We start from the raw sequence: 26,131 nt of genomic DNA, 5'->3' as shown, positions 1-26,131 counted from the left end.
TACTTTTAAGCCTGGAACAATAGCTGGAGCCTATTCTGTTTGTATAGATTGTAGAGACTACTGCTGTTTCCTATATTTTGTTGTCTTTGCTGCCTCATCTCAGATTTCCCTATTTAGACTGACAAGGTTGGCCAGCTGAGGGACCAGCTCCACTCTTTCTCATAATCCTTTTTACTATGTTGTGGTTAACATGAGGGCTTAAAGCCATTGCATAAACATGTTTTGCAAAAGTAATCTGCAAACTTCCTTGTCACCCTGTGTGTCCACAGAGTCTGGCCCAAACACACATTTCCAGCTGAGTCAGACTCCATTTATCTCATTCATTTTATGTGCTGTAACTTGATTTAATGACAAACGATTATTTTTCAATGTGTGGTATTTTTCAGGAAAGATGGGCTGGTTTGGAGCCTCTTGGAAGTCTTTTTGTAGTCTGCACAAGATGGCCCAGGGGGGTTGTTTGGTGCCATTATTTTACTTTCTAATTTGGTTAATAACAAGTTTAGCAATTACTCTTATTCCCACTGAGGAGGATGTATTCCACCCTGCCTATCATGTGCCCTGGGTGCACCCAGCAAGCAGCACAGGCAGAGCAGATGGCACAAGGAAAGGTCAGTGTCATTCTAGCAAACAGGACCTACAAGTATTTTTAGAATGTGCAAAGCAACTGCTTGACACACGTGTGACCTTGTTTACTGATTTCCATTAGTACTGAAGTATTGCCATGTGCATAGATTACCAGTGTGCTGGAAGCAATAAAAGCAAGCAATAAAACCTAACAATAAATTGGGCTTCGGGTCACCTTCATGTAGTACTTTTTCTTCCCAGCTGTGTGTATTTCTCTGGTTCAGCTGTGTATGAATGTGCCAGCCTGTCTTGCATGCAGATTTTGTTACACAGCTACTTTCTTTTCTGTAGGGTAAAAAGACTCCTTGAAAGTAACTTAAATAAATCCATATGGGTATTAGTACAATGCTTATCTCTGAGGGTTAGTAGCAGTAACCTCAGATTGTGTAATTGGGTATTTTTCCTGTTTGGGTAAAACTAGATCGATTTGGCTACTTCTGGGTAAAGTTTGTGTCTAGTAATGCTTTAATAATTGAAAGCATCAATGCATTAAGTATTGTGAAATAAGATAACATACACTAGCTGGTGTCTCAAGTACATCTGTCCTAGATTTGCCTGCAGCAACAGCTGATTTCTGTATGGTCAAAGTTGGCAGGTTGGAGCAGAGTTTGTCTATAAAGTCTGCAGGATTCCAAGTGAAAATAAGATCAGTGGGGTGTGGGGTGACTACTAGTTCCTGCTAGGCCATAGGAAATGATTGAGATATAATTGCTTTGTGCTACTACAGACTGGATAAATAGACCTTATCTCCTCTGTATTTCTCTCCCTCCTATGTGACTAGCACCTGGAGTCTCCTGTCTTCCTCAAAAAAAAAAAAAGGCAATATTAAATTACAAAAGATTTTTGCTCTTTTCCCTGTAGCAAAACCATTTGACCTTTTCTTGACTAACATTGTTCCTCTGAAGCAGGCAAATAAGACACTATTTATATCACACTGGCAATGTCATGTTAGATAAGGGTTAGATGGAGTCAGCCCCATCCACTGCAGAGCTGAAAATTCAGAGTTCCTGTTCCAAGAGGTGATGAACTCCATTGCCTCCAAACATGGTGCTCTGGCTGGGGTCTGAGGTGGCAAAACCCCTGTGTATTTCCAGCAGTGTATTTCCTCCTTGGACTTCTGAGTTAGAATTTATTATTAACTGATTAGTCAATGCCCAATCATGTTGTTTATTCCCACTCATGTTTGAACAAGGGCTCTAAAGATTTAAGCTCTGCTCGATTGCAAAAAATGTTTTCAGGAACATAATGATTGATTTAACATGTGGGGGGAAGAAAACACTAATTATGGGCCAAAATGCTTGCTATTAGGATGAATACAGCTAACTCTAATATGAAAATGCTGCAAGAGTAGGATGTTAATGGGCAGGCTGCATTGTATGTAGAATTTCTAATTGCCATAATCAGATCTCAACATTTTTGTAGTTGTATTTAACTTTGCCAGTGAACATTAGTCACATACTGTTGCACAGATTTAATGCTTGAAGATTTGTTTAGATAATAGCATACATATTTCACTTTAATCTTTCAGTAGGACTGTAACATACAGCAAAATTAATTGTGCAGTATTTCCTGCCCTTAGACACAAAAACCACTTTGCTTATTTCTATTTTAAAAGCCTTTTAACTTCTCTGAGCAGGGCAGTATTCTAATATCACTGGTGGCTGAAGTGGGATCACTTATTTTTTTTATTCTGGCCTTGCTCAAAAGGCCTTGAGTCTTGCCAAAGCTGTTGTATCAGGTCCTTATGGATCATCCTGTTATGAATGTTGTTTATTAGATCACTAATCACATTATTGAAAGTCTAGTTTGTTAGCAAATTAGCAGGTTGCAGCCATTCCTGTCCTAATGCAGCTACAACAGTACTGAGAGCTTTTCAGTTTTATTTCATGAGTGTGGTTTGAGTGGTAAAAGCAGTAAAGCCCCTTTCAATCTTGCATATTAGCATCATGATTTAACTGCTGGCTTTTTTTTTAACACCTGGAGTGTTGAACTTAGGTTCTAATTCACAGGTTTTCATGTATCAGTGAGTCTATGCTGCTGAAGTATCCTAGGGGCTTGTTTTAGATGTGGAGTTAAGTAGGACCTCATCTTTTAACAGCCAGTAGAGCAGGAGCACTACAAGACACCACGTTTCTCTGTGGGCTTTACACAAGGAGTTGTAGCTGTTTGCTCCAAGGCTTTTTTCATTCCAGCACCAGTACATCTGACAACTCATCCTGGCCTCTAAGGCAGCCTGTCAAGAGCTGAATTAGTACAGACACTTTGACATTGTCTTTAGAAGCTCCTGCTATCTGTGTTTCCCTTGAAGAAGCCCAGGTGACAGCTGAGGTGGTGAAGGCAAGCAGGACCTGCAGGACCTCAGTGGAGAGCTGCAGCCATCAGGAGTCCTTTCCACACTGGCAGCCTCCATCCTGCTGCCACAGCTCTGGGAAGGGAACTGACACTCAAAACCAAGGCTTATGTCTCTCTCCTAAGTGTCTGCTTCCTTTGGGAAGACTGTGATTTGCTTGCAGCTGCTAAATCTTGGTGATCAGACCTTTCCTTTTCCTACGGTGACCAACAGCCAGTAGCTTGGGTCTTTTCTTCTTTCTCTTTGGTTTAATGAGGAGGTGCTGCCTTTACAGGCTTTCTCATTGAAGCCAAAAAACTTGGGAGTAAAACTTTTTTTCCTTACGAAAATAAAATGAATGTATGTCCTTGAGAGTGTCACAGTTTGCAGAAGCAGAAAAAACAGACATGGCAAATCCCTCAGCATTCTGTTGCAGGACTGGATGATGGCTCTTGTCATGGCCTTTGTTTGCAGGTTCACCAGACTTGGTTGTGCTGGGAGTGAACCTGTCCTTCAGGTTTTGTGTTCCCATGCTGTGAGTGCTGTTCTCTGCACCAGCTCATCTATTTAGTTGCCTTTGAGAATTGTCTCACTGTCTCTTGATGAGAATTTCTTCGGACAGGAAAGGTTGGTGTGATTTCCCCCAGTCCCAAAACAACCTGTATCATTTCTCAGTGCACAGTGTCATCTCTTTCTACTGCTGGGGCAAAATTGTCCTGCAGTCAGGACTGTTGCTTCTGAAATTCTTTTCAGGAGAGAAGGAAGGAAGGATGAGCAGAAGGTGTTAATTGCCTCTAATTGAGGGGAAGAAAGCAGGTGCTCATCAGCTGCCACTTTGGTCAGGGCTGCACAGTTAGAGCCCTTCTGTACAAGCAGCAGTTCTGTCTTCACCCTGCCATCTGCTAGGCAGAGTTGGGCAGGGAAAGGACTTTGAGTAACAATAACTGGAAAAAGGGCTGGGTTTGACCCTGCAGATCACTTCCCAGTAACCTGCATTTCCAGGCTACCCCCTTGCTTCCAAAGTGCTTGGGCCCCAGCTTGCTGTCATTATCTGACCTCTCCGTGGGTTGTTCCTTATCACTCACTGATTTTGAAATGAAGCATCTTTGCTTCAAAGTGTCTGTAGACAACTTACTGTGGTCTTTGGTTTTATTTAGAAGCTGAGCCCTGCCAGGGCCTTTCTGGGGTAGGAGCTGGATGGGTCCCCAAGCCAGTGGGACAGAGGAGTGAGCAACACTTCACACTTGGGATTGCAGTTTGTTTGGATAAGAGACAGAGCAATAGTCTGGCAAACTGTTAAAGCAAAACACCAAGAAAACACACTTTAATAAAATCCAGTTTCTAAAAACATACTTGGGTGTTGTGGAGTTCTTGAATTATCTGCATGGCAAGAGTTGGTGTCACAGCTGCAGCCACCTTGAAATAATTTTGAGTAACTGTATGTCTGATTATACTTACTTGATAGGAAACCATGATATTTTTTGTGTCTGTCTGCCTTAGCAGCTTCTATCAGAACTTTTAATAGCTACTGCTTAGATCTTTCTTTTTACAAGTATGATGTAGATGAAAGTCAGCCTTCCACTTACCTGAGTGGAGGTATAATTTTTTTTCTTGAAGTAGTAAAGAGAAATCTAATTTTTCCATTTACTGTGACAGTTTCATTATGCTGCTCTTATCTAGGATACACTGGGTTTTATTAACACCCTCCTTTCTATGTTTTTACTTAGTAGTTTGAAACATTACATGGGAAACAAAGATTTTGAAACAAAAAAACAAGAAATACCACTTCTGGTATCCTTACCAGCAGAGGAGAAAAGTGTTTTAATATAATGATGTCTGCAGCTTGTTCAGTCAGACAAATGTCTTGGTTTGCAGGGAAATCATGAATGTGAATCCTTTTCCTTCTAGATGGACAAATGAGGTATTGATGTGACAGCAGGAGTTTGAAGTTCTTACTGAAAAGTTTATAGAAAGCTTAATTCTTTCAAATCAAGTCAGATTGCATTAGGATCATCTTGTATTTTTGAATCTGGTTGTAGGCACCAGCCTGACAGTGCCTGCAGATCAGAGGCTGCTTCTGCAGGTCAGGTGTGGTCCAGGCAGTAAGGGTGGCAACAGGATGGATTCCTGCAGGCTGGAATCCAAACCAGGGGGGTGCAGAGAGTGATGTTTGCAGAGGCTGCAGCTCTGTGTGCTGCTCAGCTCAGGCATGAATTTGCAAAAGCTGCAGCTGCTCTCTTGGGCTGCACAGTGCCTTGCCCTGCTGCTTTCCTTCTGCCACTATAGAACAACTACAGTTAAAAATGGATCTCCCTCAGTTTCAGTGTATTTCTTCTGCCAGCTCAGGACTGTGGTGAAGAATGGCTGCATACTGGAATCATCTGTTTCCTTCATTGGAAGTGATTTATAAGGAGGAACTGTTAGAGGGCGGGTGATTTATTGCTTATCAATAACAGTAAACACATTCTGCTTTACAATGACCAGAGTCTCTAGTTTATTGTATTCTGTCTCTGAAGGTGTCATTTGTCTTGTGAACAGCTTGTTGTCTACTGGTACCTGGAACATTCAATGTCTTTGGTTTCTCTTGAACATTCATTTGGATAGCATTTATTAGCAATCTAATATTGATGGTTTATAGCTTTGCCTCCTTTTGTCCTTCTAAAAGTTCAATTGGTTGAAAAGTTGGGAGTATTTTCTGTACAGTTGCAGGCATTGAAAATAATAGCAGACTAAATAATTGTCTCTCATTTTGTTGGAACTGTTTTTTGAGTATTTTCTAGCTGTAGCAAGGATATTGAGGATACATGGATAAGGCAGTTGCTAGAAGAAAAGTACTCACATTATTCTGGTAAGGTGCTGTTGTGTGACTTTTTATAGTTTATCATTTTGTTGTTTTCTGACTCTACTGTGATCCTCTGAGCTTTATCTTGTTTTTACTTATGTCTTTTAGGCAGCTTGGTAAAGGTGTCAGATGCAGGCCTCTAGACTATTCTTCCTGTTTATTCTTTCTCCTATGCAAATTACACAAGTGAATAATCTGAGCTGGTTACTAAGACTCCAGAAGGTCCATCTACTTGGACCCAAGCAAAACAAACAAACAAAAAAGCTTTATTAGAATGTGTACATTTTCAGGACACTTACATGGTATTGTTTGAGAATCAAATGATCTTGAGAAATCTCTTGAATTATTATGAAACTCGCAGTGTGTTTTTTCTTTTCTAAGAGAGTAAGTATTTTTAACTTGTGTGATGAGACTGATTGTTCCAAAAATTCCTTTGGATATGTATGGTTTTCCATAAGAGAAAAAGAAATGTTTGGTTAAAGTAGAGCTTTTTTTCGATACCATTTTTGATAAGACTAAACACTTCGAGTGCATCTTCAGGGATTTCTCTGCCCCAAAGTTTCTTCCCTTAATCTATAATGAACTTCAGGTTATCCCAGTAGTGGCTGGAATGAAAATTACTTCCCAAGCAATCATTTCTTCCAATAGTCTCACTTTGCTTGTGAAGTGAACGTATTTTCCAGGGTATTTATCAATTGGAGAGAGAAAGCCAGATCTGGGATTGCTGATATCCCTCTTTAGATCTTAGAGAACTGCAATTGGTTCCTAGTTGAGAAACAAGACAACATTTTTGTGCTATGCTACCTCTAAAATAAAGGTTTTGTTCAATGTGAGAGCATTGACCATCCTCTTTTTTGTGGGGAAAAAAAAAGAGGCTCTCGTAAAAAGTGATTTTCTGACAACAGAAGATGGTATGGAAGAGACAACTATTAATTTCCAAACCTGAAATTGTACCCTCATGGTATCTTCTGCTAATTGAGGGAGATTGGCTGTAATTTCCACTGTGAGGTATGATATATAAAAAGAGACAGGTTTTTGTGATGTTTTATTCATTGGTTTTAAATGTCACCTGCATTGATTCATAACATTGATGTCCCTTAAATGGATTTCCTTTTTCTTCCTTCAGCCATCTGCCAAGAGTTTTTAAAGCTCTGCTAAATGTTTGTGCTTGTTTTAAGTATTACCTTTTCAGCATGTTTAGTATTTTCTTCTCAGCAAATACTTCTAACTTCTGACATCTTTATTAAGGGAAAATGGTTCGTTTTGTCACCTTGTAATCAAACATGCAGACATTTTAAAAATAAGCCCAGGAACAGTTTGTCACTTTTATTGTTTGTTAAGCAATCTTGAATCTTCTATAACATGTACAGAAGGAAGACTCTCTGAACCTTGCTGCAAACCTCATCAGGTTCAGAGCTGCTTCAAACCCAGCAATGAGATCTACAGCAAACTCCAGGAATATGGGGTCTATAAACCTTCCTAAATTGCCTTTATAACAACAACAGAAAAAACAAAACCAAACAAAACCAACCAAACAAAAAAAACCCCAGAAGATACCATGCTTGTTTTTAAAATTTGTTAGCAACATTTGAAATTGCAAAAGGTAGTTTAGTGGCTTGACTTTATCTGTTGTGGAAGGGAATAGATTTCTGCTCTCTTCTGTTTGCTAACGGGGTCATTGCTCACCACCTGCTTTCACTTTGGTGCACACTGACATTGATTGCAAAGCACTTACTGCCACAATGTGCTGTCAAAATTTCATTTTTTGCTATATTTTTGTATATAGCAGGCCTTCTGTGACATAAGGCTTTTAAATGAAACCTGCAGTGAGTGGGAAGTAAAGCGAGTTGCTGAGGTCACAGCCCTTAATGGAAACTGAAATAATGTAACCTGAAATCAACTGTATATGAGAGTATTCAAACTTGTGAATTTAACATCCTGGACTGTCTGGGAAGCCTTTTTCCTACTTTTGCATTTAATCAGCTGAGACGTTGCCTGAAAGTTTTGCAGATGAACTAAATAACAAACAGAACCTCATTCAGGGCCTTTGATGCTGGGATTTGTTCTGCTGCTGCTGTGTTTGAGGTCAGGCTGCAGTGTGCATTTCTGCTTTGGGAGAAGAGGAAGAGGAATGAATAATTGAAGATGTGACATTGGAAAAATCTCTGAGCATACTCAATTCTTTACAAAACCTGTTTGAGTCTTGTTATGCCTTGAGATTTCTTTGTGAGGCTGGGTGTGTTCCTGGCACTGCATCTCCCTTAAAGAAAGAACACTGCTGCTCAAATGAGATATATTTGAAGTGCTTCTAAAGTCTTCTTGCAGCTCATCTATCAGTACAAATGTTTGTAAAGAGTAAGGCAGCTTAAAAAGACAAGCTTGACCAGTTTTTTTTTCATCTGTAGCAATAAAGGCTCCTTCTGGGGACTCTTTAATCAAGAACCTCATGGAGCTGCTCTGGATTGCCTGAGGAGAGTGGAGTCTCAGGGCCACAAGGGAAAAGCCTGGGGATTAAGTCCCCATCCAGGCTCTCTGTGAATACTTTCCAGTGGGCAAAGTCTAATCCAGAAAGTGCCTGAAATTATGTACTTAGCTATGACTTCTGCACCTGGTGCATTTGTCTTTGTGCAGCCTTTTCTTATATTACTGGGAAACTGAAGCTTTGTCTTAAGCCTTCGTTATGCTTTACAGAAGTCTTCAGATAAAGTAACAATGCTAATACACCAATAGCAAACTTTTCACTCCATGTTTGGTAATGAAGACTGTATTGACATCAGGATTTAGTGATAACTAATTAGTTACTACTTCAGTTACATTTGTGTTTTATGGTGATCTCACACTGAGCAATACTGTATGAAGGAATCACTCTTCTTGAATAAATAAATTAATTGTTAATCCATAAGTGAGTAGAGCCCTCAGGGTCAAAGAACAGAGGAGGAAACTATGTCAGGTTGGAAGGAAGTTCCATTACAGAGCCACATACCCTTCCTGGCAGAACCTAGTTAAGCCTAAGTAGAAAATTTTATTTGGTTTAAAGAAACCAGCATTTTCTGACAGATTGCTTTTCTAAAAAAAAAAAAAAAAAAAAAAAAAAAAAAAAAAAAAAAAAAGGCAGAGAGAAACCTTCAAGTTGGTCAGCTGTGTACTTTACAGTTGATTTGTGCAGCTAGCCAGATCTTCAAAGCCCAATGACATGATCTATTTTAACATGTCCAGAGTTATTTTGGTACTCTTACTTAAGAAAATTAAAGCATAATCACTTAGAGAAGGGAAAAAACCCTTCTGCTTTGTTTTTCCTTAATCGAATCTCTGGCAAGCAAATGTTTTTTATAAGCAAATGATGCTCCTTTTCTGCTCTTCGATTGTTTGGTTCTTTTTCTTTTTTGTTTCTCCAGACAGGCTGACCTTTTAGCTTGATATCTAATTCAGTTATTGAAGAAAAAGCAGTGAAATAACTTGTCTTCGTGGTTACAGGATTAGTCAGCCACTTTCTAAGTCTCTAAAGGATTTTAAGGTCTGGACTTCTTGAAGTTCAGTGTTACAGAATAACACTGACACAATTTGTCATTTGCTTTGTTTAGATTAAGTGTGTGTGGTACTTGGGATGATCTTGGAAGTGAATGATGTTGTTCATACTCATAAATGATACCAAGGCTAAAACAGGAAATTTAATCTTGAAGCTCAGAAGATTAAAATGCATTGCTCTTTCAAACAAAAAACCCCAAAAAATAGAATTATTGCCATTCATATCAATGAGTAGAGCTTTGGGTGGGTTTTCTTCCTTAATATGACTTCTGTACAATGCAGTGTGCAGAGTTTATGTGGTTGTGCTGGCTGTAACACTGAAGCTTTCATGAGGCTTTTAGAGATTACAGTAAGGATTGATAAAGTGCAGTTCCTGGCTAAGGACAGCTCAGGGATGCAGGCATTATTGATGCAGGCTACAGCATTCCTGCAATCTCTGTGGGTAACCACTCTGCATAATGCCTGGGTTATGGCTGGGTAGCCAGAGCAGCCAGGGAGATCTGAATGTTTGCTACAGTCTTCTGAATCTGCTTTCTGTATTGGGAATTTTCTGACATCTTGCAAAAAGCAAAGCTCCCCCCTGGCCCTTACAGGCTTTTGAAAAATGAGGGAAAATTTCCAGACAGTGTGGAGGGTGAGAAAGCAAAGCAAAGATGCTTCTTAGTTGTTGGAGGAGCAGCTGTTTGTTTTAAGTTGTGTGTGTCTTCCACAGAAGTCACAGAAATTACCTGCTAAAAGCATGCCTGAGGATGGTCCTTGCTGAACTAGGAGGGTTAAACATTATGGGTATAAATACACAATCAAAGAAGTGGTAGTTGAGAAATGAAACCATGGCAGCTCTTGCTAGAGAAGAACAGTGGCATCAGCAGCCACTGCTGGGAGAGACTCCAACAGTGAGGTGGTGCTGGTGCATGTGAACAGCATCACCTCAAGGGCAGGGGCAAGGGCAGCTTCCTGAGAAATCCTGTGATGGTTGTGGGGCAGCTTGGGAGAGGCTGTGCTAAGCTAGCAAGGTGCTGAGCTGAAAAGAGAAGTCTGGGCAGCAATTCCTTCCTGCAGGAAGGAGGTGCTTGAGGAGGTGATTGAAGAAAAGTTCAGAAGTTGAGGTGGATACACATCCAAGTGATCTGCAGGATCCTGGAGAGGAAGGGCAAGCATGCCCTCGTGCAGAACAGAGGGAAGTTTCCAGCTTAGAAATGATCTTCACAAAGTGGTCTGGCTGGAAGCAGGGAGGAGAAGGGCACACATCACCTTCCAGTAATTCTGTAGGTATTCCTACAGATGCAATGATCTGGTATCATGCACCTTTATTTTAATCATATAAGCAGAGCTACATAGAGAATAGCTGGTGTCCTCACTGGCATTGTAGCAGTAAGCTGTTTCAGTAGCCATAAAACTCTACATTTGTGAAATTAAGGTCCAGACACGTCAGCTGAGAAGGGCTGGGTCTCCCCTGATATAACTCTGTCAAATACTTTTTTCCAGTTCAGCTAGGGATCAAATACTCAGTGTCTTTGTGTCTGTCCATCCTCCACAAAAAAACAATGCTGTGATTGTACTCCTTTAACTGCTTCAGCTGCTTGCCTTGCACTGACTCAAGTTGACTTGACCTCTAAAGCATACACTGATCTAGTAGAAAGTTGAGTGTTTTTTCTTTGTGGGAAGTCATCTGGTGTCCTGATGAAGTGGCCTGAACCAGCTATCTCCAGATGTGCCTGGATCACAGATCCTGTTTGCTTTCTTTGGGAAGTTATAGCTGCAATGCTCTTTTGACTTGTGCTGGGTGCTGCAGCCCATGATGTGTTTTGCTAGCACTTTGCCTAAATAATTAAGATGCATTAAAAGCAGAAGCTTGTGCTGCTGAGACTTATTTTTCAAATCCTTTGAAAGATTAATATCTGTATTTTTAATCTTGCATGAAATCCCACAGTGAATGCATTTCATTCACTGCTTTCATAACAGTGAGAAGTTTCACTGAGATGTTAATGCTAAAAGGGGGGAAATCAAAGATAATTAATGTTTGAGTAGGCACTGGGGTTTGTTCTGATTTACTGTAGCCCCTCTGTAGTGTGGCAGCTTGACAGATTTGTGAAGTTATAGGGACCTGACAATCATGATGAAGAGTGGGTGGTAAGTACCTGTAGGTTCCTATGTTCTGGTGTCCTTTGCACTGGACAACTTGCAGTGAATAAATAGTTAATGCCTGCTGATGCATTACATCGAGGCCTCCTTGTGCTAGAAACATAAATGAGAACAAGGCACTTAATTTTTAGATCAGTGATTGAAAGTATGCCAAATGGTATTGAGCCAGCATTTCAGGAAAATGCTACAGAAAAAAAATGGCATGCTATTCCAACACCAATTTATATCACCATTTTCAAGATCTAAAGTCTGGAGCACTGCTTAGCATGAAAAATCACCTTCTACATTTAATTTTGGCCAGAGAAATTGAATGCTTTTTTTGCTGGTTTAAAAAATAGTGCATACTACTATTCAGTAATCTGTTCCCTCAGAGTATATTTGATATGAGCTTTTTATTGATATTGTGTTTAACCAGTCTTTCAAGGCTAATTCCAGATTAATCTCAGGTCTTAGACTTGTCAGAGCTCACATTCATGAAGCCTTGAGATCCAGCACCTCTCCCTAGCTCCTGGTCTTCTGTAGCACCCATGGCAATCACACATGGAGCAGCCTGAATTATGCTCCGAGGTGGTTGCCACAAATAGAAACAGCAAGTGGCATCCAAAGGGTGAGCACTTCCCAAAAATAAAACCCTGCTTGAGGAGGTGATAGAAGAAAAGTTCAGAAGTTGAGGTGGATACACATCCAAGTGATCTGCAGGATCCTGGAGAGGAAGGGCAAGCATGCCCTCGGGTTTATTGGAAGGGAAGCATCTTGCTAAGGTTGCTGGAAACCAAGGTCGAGTGAAGTAAGAGTTTAATCAGTCTCTTCCGTGAAGAGTCTCCTCTCCCAAAGGACAGCTGGGCACTTAATACACTATTTGTAGGAATTCTTTTCTACTTAGCTCTAATACGTAGCCACTTCTGGTATTGAGTGTGATAATCAATAGCCCTCTGAGAGAGGCTCAGATGTGCTTCCATACAGTTGTACTCCTGGCTGGTTGTTTTCTTTTTTGCTTTGTTTATTTCCAAAGTATCCTGTTGCTACTCTGTTACAGTGGTAATATTTTTTCATTAACTCTAGCAGCAAATTTCTATTTGGCATTTAATGTTTAGCATATCTTGGGTAACTTAGTTTGTATAAAAACACTTTTCAAGTAATGTTTAGCTTTTGCCTGTCTAAACACACACAAAAGCAAATGAGTTGTGCTCCCTGTGACTGTGATTCAAGATGTTTTGAGTTTCACTGAGGGGCTCTTATCACTGGGCATAGAGTCAAGAACTGTCAGATTGCAGTGTACAGCTAGGCAGAAAAGGAAAATACAACAATAAAAGCTGTGCTAAATAGACAATTAATTTGTTTTTTTTCTCTTTAGTGCTCGTCTAGCTCATATCTTTCCCACTAAGAATTTATTTCCCTGTGTAGCGTGGGAAGCTGCAATTTTACTACTTCTGTATTTTAGTCTTCAAACTCCCACTGCCCCTTATGAAGTGATAATTGCTAAAGCCAGTTTTTCTACAGGCTATTTAAAACTTAAAAGTTTAACATTGAGTTGTGTTGAGCAGTAAATGCCACCTGTAATAGCTGGGTGAAAGGCAGACCCATTGCTGCTGGCTGGTGCCTCCCTAACAGCCTCAGGCTGTTGGTGGTGAAGGTAGGAGGATGCTCAGCACTGACTCGGTGTGAGCATGAGGAAGACAAGTGTTCAATCTCACAGAAATTACAGTGGAGGGGTATGACTGGAGAGCTAAGGTAGCAAAGAACAACTTCCTGATTTTAATTGCTGTAGTATTAAGGCTTGAAAATACTTTCCTTCTGCAAAACTGTTCACCATGAGGAAAATAACCCCATCCCGCCAATGTCCTATTTATATTCCTATTCTGCTCCAGAACCCAAGGTCTGTCTGCACGTTTGAAGAGCTGCATCCCCTCCCTGGAGATGGAGAGAGTTCATGTTTGTCACAGGCTTCTAATGTCACAGGCTTCTAATCTTGTTTGTCACAAGACTTCTAATGCAACATTTAGACCGAAGCCCAGATAGCACGAAATGCTGCAAAGATACAAAGAAAAGGTTTTGTGCTAAACCTAAGGATCAGATTCAGATTTGGTGAGTGAAAAGAAAGTTACAAGAAGAATATGTTTTTCACTTGCCCCACGATAGTACTTTCTGTTCTTGTGCAGCTGGTGAATTAGTGCTGTGCTGAATGTCTTTGTTGAGAGAGAGACATGTGAAAGCTGCTGGGAAACAACTTGTTTCTACTTGATGCTTTATAATTTAAGCAGCAAGATGATTTTACTGGTAGTGTTTTTGGTAGAGAATAAAAAAATGATAGCTGAAGTGACTCTGGGATTACTGGACAGCATCATGCAGAATGGTCCAAGCCAGTGGTGACCTTGTGCTGCTGCAGGGCCCTTGAGGTACCAGAAAAGTATGGTTGGTGGTGACTGGTCAAGTTACACACCAAGCTGTAGGAAAACCAGACATGAGTGTTCTTCAGTACAAGGACTGTAGGTACCAAGAGAACTGTGTAAATGATCTGCATTGGCTTCTAATTCACAACTTTTTCACTTTTAGGATTCTTTGTTTGGTTTTCTTGGAGAAGGAAAGGGTTGAGCTAATTTTCTGTGCTTTGTGTTTTACATTAGAGCTTATGTAAAACAGAAATCTGGTGTGGTCTGTTTAAAAATACTGTGGCAGGTTTTTTAGACTGCCTCTTGCTTTGGACAGAACTGCATAGCTATACACTTCAGACCTTGGTGCCCTTGAATATTGAACCTGTGTCTACAGCCAAGCTGTCTGCAGAGAGCCTTCACTGACTCTCCTTTTGCTGCTTAGATTCATTTGCATTCCATAGAATATCATGTTGCTGTGACATTTCACCTGACTGTAGCAAATGAAAGTGATATTTCTTTCCTCTTATTTTTAAAATGCTGATTTGAAAGCAGTAACTCAGAAGCAGTTTGCTGAGGTGCACGTTGTTCAGCAGAGTTGTTGTCCCCAAGTCTGTCTGAAATGCTGGCAAAGGAATGTAATGAGTAGCTTACCAATCTTCTCCTTGAGGAAGAAATTGTATATGAAATGATCTGTTTCTGGTCCATCATTACTGCTTATGCATGGGAAGGCCATAATTGTGTATGTTGTTCTGAATTGTACAGTAGAAATCACCAGCACAGTAAAACAGACTTTTGCTGTCAGTGGTCTTCAGCCTGAGGACCAGTGAAGGGCATGCATGGCCCTGGACAAGAGGCTTTGAGGTGAAGATTTGCACCTCTGATATTTGTCTTAACTGGGGTACTTGTGCACGTATACAATCTTAAAATACAATCTTAAATACAATCTTAAAATACAATCTTAATCAAATGGTTAAAAAGCAGTTTTGTTCACATACAACTTTGCTTGAACGATTGTGCTGTGCTGCTGCCTCTTCCTCTTGGTAGATGTGTTTGACCAACTTAAAGCAAGTATTTTAGATCAGCTTTTTCACATGAAATGAGATTACTTTCTTTAAAGGTTTGTCTTGGATGGTTGAACACTGTGGACAAAAATAGATAGCTCTTACAAAGACACAAGTTCTTGTAGCAGAAACTCCGCTGAGGAGAAGTGAGGAGAGGGATGGGACAGCCCGTGGCTATAAGGAGCTCTAATTGCATCTCTTCAGCTCTGAGACTTCACCCTGAGGAACCATCTGTCAGGAGATGCTCTGTCCTTGTCCTTCTATCCTTATTTTGCTTCTGGCATATCTCCAAGAGAATAATGTTGGTATCCCAGGAGCCCACCACTGCAGACAGAATACTAGAATACTAGAGTTTAAAAACTTCATTTCTGGGAGAAAGTCTGTCTTGTGGCATTGGCTTGCAGTGCCATGCAGCAAAGTGAAATGGAGACCATCATGTTTTAAACAGTTCTCTTTTATTTCCTTTAAAGATGCTTACAGGTGGAAGAATGAGCTGAGTAGCAGCTCAGTGCAGGTCCCAGGGCTCGTGTTGTGGCAGGCCTGAAGCAGAGTGGCAGCAGAGGGCTGGGCATCCTCTGCAACTGCATGGGTGCTGGGTTCTCATGAGTGACCGGGTGCTGTCAGTCTCTTGTCAGCTCAGCTGTGGTGGGAGGTCATGTTCTGGACCTTTTACTAGTGTTATTCCCTGGCTTTGCTGCTTCTTTCAGTAGGAGCATGGCATTCACAGCTGTGCAGATGCAAACTCAGTAATTAGTTCATCCTCATCAACTCACAGCTCTTAGATTTCTCACTGCACTGACTTGTTTCTCTTCCTTCTCCCACCACCCCTGTTCTGTTTAAACCATGATCAGTCTGCTCAAGTAGCTACTTTGTTCTATCACACATCTGCACAGGTAACACCTCGTAGTTTGCTCATATGAATATATATCTGCAGGCTTTTGCCCACTCCAGATTTAGCTGTGCTCCCAGCATCTTCCACACCCTTAGCCATCTGTCCTGACAAACACACAGGCCCAGGGACTATCAAAGCCATCGTGTCCCTTGGCAAGCAGTTGCTTACAATTAGCAGAAAAACTTGAAGTGTCAGTATCCATGGAGGATGTCCCCTGGTGACAGATCATGTTCAAGAACATAAATAGGACAGTTTTTTCTTCTCAGTCCCACGTTCCTGGGGTCTGGAAATGCCACTGCTGTAAAACTGCTCTGCTGACTCGTCATGGACTTGTCCCAGCAGTGTCCATGGGCGACTGCACCCTTGAGATGATTTTTGTCACCAAATAGTTAGCTTAAGCCATGAGGAAGATGGTTTAGATCTGTTCCAAAACTCCATTTTAGTATTCTAGTGCTGGGTACTCTGTTAGAGCTGACACAGCCATTTGGTCTGGTATAGCTGCTCAGCATATGTGTTCAGTATTTAAATTAATATTTTCTTCTTTGCTTGCATTTTTATTTAACTGTTCAATTCCCTGGACTGTGAGTAAGGGGAATGTTGAATAATTACCTGTTCCATAATAAATTAGTGTGAAAAGGCAACTGGTGCCATGCATCAACTTAAACTGCTGTCTGGTAAAGTTGCATTAACATGTATAAATAATGTATACCTTATCAGAGGAAGTGCTTTGTCTTTCTAATGAACAGTTGGCTGATTGGAGAAACCCAAAAGATGGTGTACTCCTGCTAAAAAGGTTTTGTTTTGCTTGTGCCAAGACTATTAAAGTGGATTGCTGATCCTGTAACTGCAACTAGGAAATATCTTGTGTTATAGAATAGTCTGAAGAATTTCAAAAGACCTTGTGAGAAATCAGCTAACAAATGACTTTGTGGTTTGGGGACTGGTGTCTCTTCCATCTCAGGAAGCAGGATCAGGATTTCCCTGGTTTTGTATTTACATAAGTTTTAAGGACTGTTGGAAACTGTACAACATTACAGCTATTAAACAGCCAGTAATTCAGCTCTTCCCTTCTGATAGGCAGCAAGCATTTCACTGAGAGTTTTGGTTCAGAAATGCCTTGGAGAATAACCACAATATCTCACTAACAGCTAAACCAGCACAGCAGCATCACTGGCACTTAATTGAAGTAAAGATAAGTTGCTCAGTCATGACATTTGTTGAAAGTCTGAACACTGACACTGCTCACAAAAAAGAACCCAAACCAAAATATTTTGCATCTTCTTGGTTTGCACAGCAGGCAGTCACTGGGAGCAGGTGGTACAAATAGTCATTCCCACCCTGCTGCAGTGTGAAATGGTGTCTCCTCTGGGTTTCTGCTTGGTCTTGGATGGGAAAAGGAGCAGTGCTTAAGTTAACATTCACAGTGCTTCCAGTGTCTGTATTTTTCATCATAATCCTAAAAGTCTCTCTGTTCCACAGGTTATGACAGTATGTAAAGGGCACAGCTATGGCTGTCTAGACTGATCCCTTGGCATCTCGGATCCCAGGGTAAAACTCTTCTGTGTCAGTCCTCAGCAAACTGGCACACACAAGAGAAGCAATTAAATAAAGGGCAGGCAGGTTAGGAATTCAGTCAAGGGAGACCTGTCCAGACTATCCTGACATCTTCACGTGTACAGTAAAAAAACAAATTGTGCTTGCATTTTATATTAGTACGAGGCTGACCCCAAGTGACCTATTGTGTGTGTTCTGGGATTTTTAACTTACAGGAATTTGAATTTGCCATGATTGAGGTTCAGCCTGACTGTACAGAAATGATTTTTTTATAAGTGCAACTCCTGTCAATGATTTTTTTCTTCTTCCCATCTCCCTTTGTTGCTATGCATAAGGAAGTTTAGTTGCAAGGAAAGAGAGGGAGGAAGAGAATTTCACTTCTGTTCCATCTCAGTACAGTATTTCTGTTCTAAGCCTGCAAAATGAAACATTATGTAAGCAACTCAATGAAGGAAACTTTTCAGTGATTGTTTTATACCCTGACGACCAGGGCATGTAAAGTATCTATAAAATGAGCAAAAGCAGCCCAGTATCCTGAGGCTCACACCAGCCTCACAGTGAGCAGTCCTCTGGAGCAGAACTCACCCACCTTCTCCTCCTGGCAGACCCATTGTGACCTCCAGATGGGCAGCACAATCCCTGTAGCTGCATGGCTGGTGGCTGTACCAATGCCTGACGTCTGTTCTTCTTTTTTCTCCCTGCTAGCTAAAGACTTGGAGTGTTGAGGAACTTCAGAAGAGACTCTCAGCCCTGGACCCCATGATGGAGCAGGAGATTGAAGAAATCCGCCAGAAATACCAATCGAAGCGGCAGCCAATCCTCGACGCCATTGAGGCCAAGAAGCGGCGGCAGCAGAACTTCTGAGCCCCTGGTAAAAGATTCTTCCATCCTCAAACAGTCAGCTCCTTGCTTTTATGACTACTCAACAGGTTGATTTCTATTGAAATATGCTAGCAAAATAGAGGGCAATACTTCTGCTCGTTTATTTTTCCATAGCACCTTTCTGATCTCAGGAATGCCATGAAGTGGGAGATCCTGAGGGTGTGTTTTAATGTTAGACATGGATTTGAAACATTGCTCTGAAGGAGTTTTGTTACTGTTTTTAGGGGGATTGTTTTTAAATCAGAAGGACAGGTTGAAATAGGCTAATGGAAGTTGGCTCACTCTCTTTTCAACTGAACGTTCAGTTGTCTGGTTTAAGTTAATATGAATTGTGGTATTTAACAGCTGCCTCTTTTGTGTTTTTTGTTTTTCTTTGTGGATGAACAGACTCCGTTTCAAGCTGTTAACTGTATCTTTCTACTGTTAAGGTACTGGTAAGTTTTAGGTCACTGAAGAGAGCAGGTGAGAACATACACAAACTGCTCCAGCCTTTAAAATGAAACTTAAATCTCATTTTTAAAAAAGCCTGTAATAAGCCCCATGCCTTACACCATGTGCTTTAAGCAAGTGTGGTTTCCTTAAGACCTCAGTTTTGTCCTCTCTTTATGTACCTTATAAATTGATATGAATAGATAAAAGCATGTTGTGGCTCCATCAGAAGTTACATTCTATAATTTAAAATCCACACTCGGTTAAAACCAAAATCCAATCAGTGATCTGATTCCTCTTCATCTGTCTGTTTGGAAATGTCCTTCAGTATTCAAATGGGTGAAAGTTGTGTGAACCTCTCTCAGGAATTAGGTACTTCTGCTGTGTCTGAGAGGACTTAAAAATCTTCATGGTTCGTTCATTTTATAAGCTTCGTTTCAGATTTACGTTTTTAGATGCTTGAATAAAAACTTAATTTCACAATCCTTCACATTTCTGCAAGGTTTAGCACATCAGAAAAGTTGAACTGAAAGTAAAGACTGTTGAATTAACAAAGATGTGCATTTATGGTGGCGGAGCAAAGGCAGAGTTGATTGGGATGAGAAGACAATTAATAATGTCCTACTGGAAGAGATTCAGTCACTTCCAGGATGCTCTTGTGTTTTTATTTTAAATTTCCCTGCCATTCCTGCCTGGTAGAGCTCAATCAGTGAGAACACCCCAGCACGTACAATCGCTGTGAGAACGGTGCAATTAACTCACACCAGTAGAGTGGAGAGTAAAGCAGAAGCAGCAAAGAGCCTCGTTGGAGGGCAGAGACTAAATGATGCCTCTGCCCCATGGGCTTTAACAGCAGAGGTGGGTGGGTTTAGATGTATCTGGTGAATGATTAAATATTTGGACAGAGCAAGTATTTACCCGTTTATTTTTACTTTGTTCTGATAGAGCGGTTTCCGTGTCCATCTGAAACAGGCCTCAGTACACCACCTAGATAATTAAACTATATAGCAGTGTCTCCCAAATCAAATGCTGCTAGAGGGGTGTTCATTTCACACCTTTGTAGGCTCTTTTTTTTTCCTCTTGGAGCAGACTCTTGGCTAGTAACAGGTATACACCAGTGCTGTGAAAGGAACCAAGCCATGTCTACCCCCTCTGCAGATCTGATTGCATCAGGTTGTCCCAGTGGGATAGGCAGTGTGAGCACAGCTGTTCCAGAGATCAGCAACCCAGCTGTTTCTGCAGGAAAAGGGAGGCAGCAAGCCACATACCTAGGGTTCTGAAGTAAGAGGACATCATGGGATAACCAGCTGTTGGAAAGCCTCATGTATTGGGAAAGTTTTGAACTGAGAAAGCCAGGTAATCAAAAGCTTCATTGTTGTTAACGGGCTAAAATACCTTAATATAATCCTCAATGAGGTCTGGTGAAATGCTGTGTGAACATAAGGGCTCACTCAGTGCTCATCTGAAATCTGTGCAATATGTTTTGCCCTAAACGTGTTTGTTCTGAGCAATATTTGTGAGCGCCCTTTGCGTCTCAGAAGCTCCCACAGCTCAGGAGGGAGTTTTCTGGTCAAGTGTTGGATCTTGTATTAATCACTTGGATGGATCTGGCCCAACACCTCTGGTGTGATAGTTGTGGAGATGTGATGTGGTAAATGCCTGCATGTGGTGTGGGTCAGGCAGATTCTGCTGGGAGGAGTTTTACTTCTGCACTGTGTAGGTAACTTTTTAGTGATAGGAGGGCATTAGAAACCCCAGGTTTTAGGTGAAACACCACAAGGTGGTGTCTGTGTATGGAATATGCAACCTGTGACTGCTGTAACTGAATGTAAGCACTCTTGAAATTACTGCTTTGCTGATATGATTGTCTTAAAATACAGCAAATGAACCAAAATAAGTAAAACTGGTCCTATGGCTTAGCTGTCTTTGAACCTTTCTTTAATGCTTGCAGTTGTTGAGACTCAATGATGTGTCTGCAGAGGAATTATTTTCTCCTTCACTGATTTTCAATCTGTTAGAGAAAATAATTCCCTTTTTGGTCCTTTTGTAGTGCCTAGGAGCACAGTACTTGCTCAATCCTTAGAGTCCTCCAGGCTATGACCAAGGCTTGTAGCCCACAGGAAAGCTGTTCTGACAAAGGTTGTCAGCAAAACACTTGCTTAATTGTGAAATTACATTCAGGGCTCCTTGGGTCCATCTGCATTGCTGAAAGTGTTCTGGACAATCCATTATCTTTGCTTGTAAAACCCAGAGATACTGCTGATGTCAGTCAGGTGAGACTTAAAAATGTGAAGTTTGTAGCTTTAACTTTTTTTGTAACAAAAACATTGGCAACACTGGCATAAAGTGCTGACTTGAAATGATATTTTGTAAGATCTGGCTGTTTGTATATAATAGTGTTGGGTCATTAGTTTGTATATGTATGAAATAGTAACTTTTATGGCAGTCCTCTGAGTTTGATACAAGAGATTTTGTTTGATCTTCCTCAAATATCTTGCCTTATTTGTTCAAAGGGCAAATAAACTGTCCTTACCCGAAAGCATCAGTGTTGTGATTTTCATTTTTTCTTTAAAAGTATCTGGTGTATTATTGCTTATCAGGGCAAGTTTTGACATGATTTGCTGGTCAACCAATCTGCAGAATTCCAGAGGAGCACACGAGCTCTAATGAACACCAGCAGTAAGCACAGCAGAAATACATTTTTGAACAGGCAGTTTTGTAGCCTTTAAACATTATTAAATCTGCAGACCAAGGAGAGGTTTGCTTCAGTTCAGGGACAGGTCTGCACACTGCCATCTCTGTGGCAGTTGTGAAGGACACACAGTGGAAGTTGGGGCTGTTTGTCCCCACGAGGAGCACTGGCAGCTCCTTCCTAGAGCTGGGATCACACAGGAGGTTCAGTTGCTCCAAGAATGAACTCTGCTTTAGACAACTGATGTCTCTGCTCTGTTGTTTGACACTGCAGCAACTTTCCTGAGCCTGCAGTCAGGTTTGAGACTGGACACCTATCAATTTATCCACCTTCCTACACAACAGGTGAGGCTAGAGGCTTGCTTGCCTAATTCTGGCTGACGTGATGCACTTCCAGCTTTCTAGCTCAGAAAATTATGAAGCTGACAGTGAGTGGGTGCTGCCTTCCAACAGTGAACTGTTGACTGCTACGTGGTTTCCCTGAGCCAGTTACTAAATCTGTCCTGAAGGGATGACTAACAACAGCAGGGACAGAATTCATTCAGGAGTCAGCTTCGGTTTGCAATCCCGGAAGAAACGAAATAGCTTTGAGCTTTTCATTGTTAGGAGGGAGTGTGGAAAACAGAGACCACAGGCATTTCTAGTAACTGGGAAAGACTGGAACTCCTGGATATTCTGGGCAATGTCACCAGGATCTGGTAGAGCCCCAGGGAGAAAGGAGGGGCGATGAGCTGGAAGTGCAGCAGCAGCGCTGCAGCCAGACCAGGGGAGGCTTCACATTCGTTCCCTCCATGTTGGGAGCAGTGCATCTGCTGCATAAATATTACTTGCATTTAACTAACAAAACCAACACTGGCAAAAAAACATGAGCTGAGGTTGACATTTAGCCACTTTTTTCTCCTGAAAAGTCAACTTCCCAGGAAGCTGGTAGCACCAGCAGTTTTTCTCCTCCTCCCATATGAGTTATCAGTACTAAGGTACAGGTGTTGCTGTGCCGGTGTCCTTTATGCCCAGCTGCTCTTTCCTACACCCTCAGTTTGTCCGTTTCCTCCTGTCTACAAACCAAAAGAGTCTGAGCAAGTGCTTTGAATGAATGCTTTTGAGTGTTGGCTGACAACCCCAAGTTGAGATTTGACAATTTTTTATTGCATTAATCACTCTGGCAAAATTTTAGAGTCAAACCAGGAAACACCCATCAGCTCTTTCCAGACTGAAAGTGATTTAATTGCCCTTTAATTTAAGAGCCCAGGAAGACAGCCAACTTGTTAAAAAACTTTGAAACATTTCAATTTCATCTATGAAGCACAGTCTGTTCTGCTCCCCTCTAGGCTGTTGCTATTAAAATCAATACAGTGCTGGAAGAGGAGGATGCTCAGAGTCCCTGAATCCACCCTGAGTGGCTACAGCAGCCGAACAGCTTCTTGCAGACCTCCCTCAGCACAATCCATAGGTAGATGAGCTGTGGGGTGGCCTTTCCTCTGCACCTTGAGGCTCACAAGCTCTGGACCATCACCTGTTGGCTGTAAAGAGGATGATCTTGAAATAGAGGTGCAGGGCACCTTTCCTCTGCTGCTGCTCTCACTAGACCCAAGGTCTGGCTGTGAACATGCACCGCTGGTGCTGGGCTTCCCTGCACACCTATCCTGTGTCTTTCTTTTCCTGAAGTTGTGTGACCTGTTTAGCCATGCTTGGGTAATTTAATTCCATTCCCTCAAGGCTAGAGATTCAGCTATCTCAAATGGTTGGAACAAAAGCTTTGAGTTTCTGTTCCCTACAACTAAGTTAATAGGTATGGTTCAGATAAAGGCTAAAGCCAAGCCCTTGGTGCTTTCTTGCTACCAGAAGGAAGTATTTAATTTTGTCAAAAAAAAAAAAAAAAAAAAAAAAAAGTAGTAACAGCACTGTTTGTCTTTACTGCTCTCTATACAGAGTTGAGCAAATGCAGATTTAACAGGTACAGACTCAAGCAGTCAGCTCAGATTTTTGACTCCCCGAACTCCTCTGGTATCAGCAGGGCTGTAGGAGCCTACGAGCAGGAGAGATCCGAGAAATGCTACTGGTGAGGAGTCTCCTTTCTACAGATCAAGCCCTGCAAAATCCCCTGGTTTTCCAATAACCAGCCAAGTGCATGGAACACACTCTGGGTCATCACAGATCTGCAGGTTGGCAAAGAAGTTTTAAACGAAAGTTTACTTTGTCTCTTTGAGCAGAGTTGTCTAATTCTCAGCTGCATGAAATCACTTAATAAGGTCACTCCTTAATCACCATTCCCTGGAGGCGAGAGAGTCATTCTTTCATCAATCATTTTGTGTGTGCAGAGAGCAGCTTTTCTAGAAATAACCTGATAAAGTGTTTAATCGATTTACCCACTGTACCCAGTGAAAACACAGCCACGCTCAGGAAAACTAATTAGGGATTAGCAAAAGAACATTAATTTCCTACTTGCCTTAGAAATAGTAAGTTACACCAGTCCTGGCAACCCATCACAGCACAAAAGTGTCTTGCTAAGGCAAACGTGGGCTGTGATCACCCACTCCTGGTGCTGGGCACCTTCCTGCACCCAGATCTTCTCTGCTCTGTAGAACTCGAGCTCTGCTCAATCTGCCTGCACAGCAGTGGGAGGATTTTCCTAGTGCAGTTACTCATAGCTATACAAATCCTAATGTCTTCACAGGGAACAGGAGGCTAAAAAAAGACAACATCTTTCGTGGCTTTCCCAAACCTTGCACACCAGCCCCCCCACCTCCAAGAGCAGCCACTGCTCATGGCAAAGGGGCTCACAGAAGGGTCCTGCCTTACTTGTAACCCCCCAAGCTGGGGGAAGCTTTTGCCTTGGAAAGATTAGCTGCATGTGAATTATTTTTTTTTTAAGGAAAACTCTCAAAGGAATGAAGATCCGAGTCTAATTTTAATCCCTCCTATCACATCTGGTGGAGGAATGCACTTGATTCAGGGAGAGCAGCAGCAAGTCCTCCCCTCCCCAGCCAGCTCCTGCAAATGTGCAGCCTGGAGAAACCCCTCTCATTTCAGAGCATCAGAGGCCACTTCCAGCATCAGAATGAGCTCAGCCTTTTATGCTGCTTTTGGGATAAAAGAGGACAAAGCCCAAGCAGCATCACAGCACTAATTACACCCCATGAAACACAGGAGAGACAGCTCCCAAGAGCAGCCACCTCCTTGAAGTAGCCAGACCCTCTTCAGCCTTTCTGGTTTAGCACTTGGAGCTTGTGATGAGCACCAGGGATGAAGCAGGATGAATGGAGCTGTGAGTGTGATGGACTGGCTCACCTGGCAGTTTTACCCCCCTTATCTCTCCCAGATCACCTGCCCATGCTGACAGCCACACCTTTGAGCAAAGCAGCCTGGAGGGAACACACATCCCCCAGCCTTCTGCTGGCAAAGGTGTTCCTGAAGCATGGTTTAATCAAGTTAAGCAATTAACACTTGCTACCTAAGCTGTATTTTCATAGAATCATAGAATTAGCCGGGTTGGAAGGGACCTCAGAGATCATCAAGTCCAACCCTTGACCCACCGGTGCGGTTCCCAGCCCATGGCACTGAGTGCCACATCCAGGCTCTTTTTAAATATCTCCAGGGGTGGAGAATCCACCACCTCACCAGGCAGTCCATTCCATTGCCTGATCACCCTCTCCGTAAAGAAATTCTTTCTAATATCTAACCTAAATCTCCCCTGGCACAACTTAAGACTGTGTCCTCTTGTCTTGTTGAAAGTCGTCTGGGAAAAGAGACCAACTCCCACCTGGCTCCAACCTCCTTTCAGGGAGTTGTAGAGAGTGATGAGGTCTCCCCTGAGCCTCCTCTTCTTCAGGCTGAACAGCCCCAGCTCTCTCAGCCTCTCTTCATAGGGCCTGTGCTCAAGTCCCTTCACCAGCCCAGTTGCCTCCTTTGGACCTGCTCCAGGACCTCAATCTCCTTCCTGAACTGAGGGGCCCAGAACTGGACACAGGACTCAAGCTGTGGCCTCACCAGGGCTGAGCACAGGGGCAGAATCCCTTCCCTGGACCTGCTGGCCACGCTGTTTCTGATACAGGCCAGGATGCCATTGGCCTTCTTGGCCACCTGGGCACATTGCTGGCTCATGTTCAGCTTCTTGTCAATCCAATTTTTCTTTCAAAATGAAGCCTTTTCTACTTTTAGTCCAAAACATGGCCCACAAGCCTAAGGTTAACATTAGTGTCTTAAAAGAAGAGTGGCCATTAGGGGAAATAACCAGTCAGCTGCTGCTCCTCAGCTCCCAGTGCTGGGTTTGCTCCAGCCTGTGCCCCAGCTCTCCTGTCCCTTGGTGCTGCTGATGGCCACAGAGTTCTGCTCCCCCCCACTCGCTTCCTCCCCTGCCATCAGCAAGGCTTGGATGGGGCAAAGCTTTTTGCTTTGAGAATCATCCTGCATTTTTAATGTTAATTGCAATCCTCTCCCTCTGAAAGCTCCTCTGTGCTTCCCTCCTTCCCAGCCCTGATCCCTGGCTCCCACTGTGGCTTTTCCCTGAGCCCACCAGCTCCTACTCATTCCTCCCACCCCAGGGACACCCGATTCATTGGGTCTCCTGGGGGATGGGTTACCCAAAATACCCCAGGTAGGATGATGCCAGCAGTGCAGGTGAGAGGAGTTGGTGCCCCCTGCATCGGGGCAGGGGTGAGGAAGGGGCTGGCTGGGTGGGACCTCTGCTCTGCTCCAAGGAGGTGCTGGAGCTGGGTTATGGGAAGCACAGCCACTCCCAAGCATCCCAGCTGTGCTGCAGGGGGAACAGAAAACCAGCATCCAAAGCGG

The 26,131-nt window shown here is 42.3% G+C and overlaps 1 protein-coding gene across 5 annotated transcripts in view; it reads left to right on the top strand.

Annotated features, from left to right (window-relative positions):
- The window catches only part of STK4 (serine/threonine kinase 4), a 47,899-nt gene extending 26,708 nt beyond the window's left edge, over positions 1-21,191 (top strand). For 3 of the 5 annotated variants that reach the window (XM_071759453.1, XM_071759450.1, XM_071759455.1), the window contains one exon: positions 18,047-21,191. In XM_071759453.1, coding sequence (XP_071615554.1) covers positions 18,047-18,205 — 159 coding nt within the window. In that variant the 3' untranslated portion in view covers positions 18,206-21,191. The remainder of the gene's footprint in view (positions 1-18,046) is intronic. The other 2 variants (XM_071759454.1, XM_071759452.1) reach the window with 2 other exon arrangements.
- The last annotated feature ends 4,940 nt before the right edge of the window (positions 21,192-26,131 follow it).

This window comes from Heliangelus exortis, chromosome 16, assembly GCF_036169615.1.
Source record: "Heliangelus exortis chromosome 16, bHelExo1.hap1, whole genome shotgun sequence".
Taxonomy (NCBI): Eukaryota; Metazoa; Chordata; class Aves; order Apodiformes; family Trochilidae; genus Heliangelus; species Heliangelus exortis.
The sequence above is the reverse complement of the archived record's forward strand: the minus strand, read 5'-3'. Positions and strand labels throughout refer to the sequence as shown.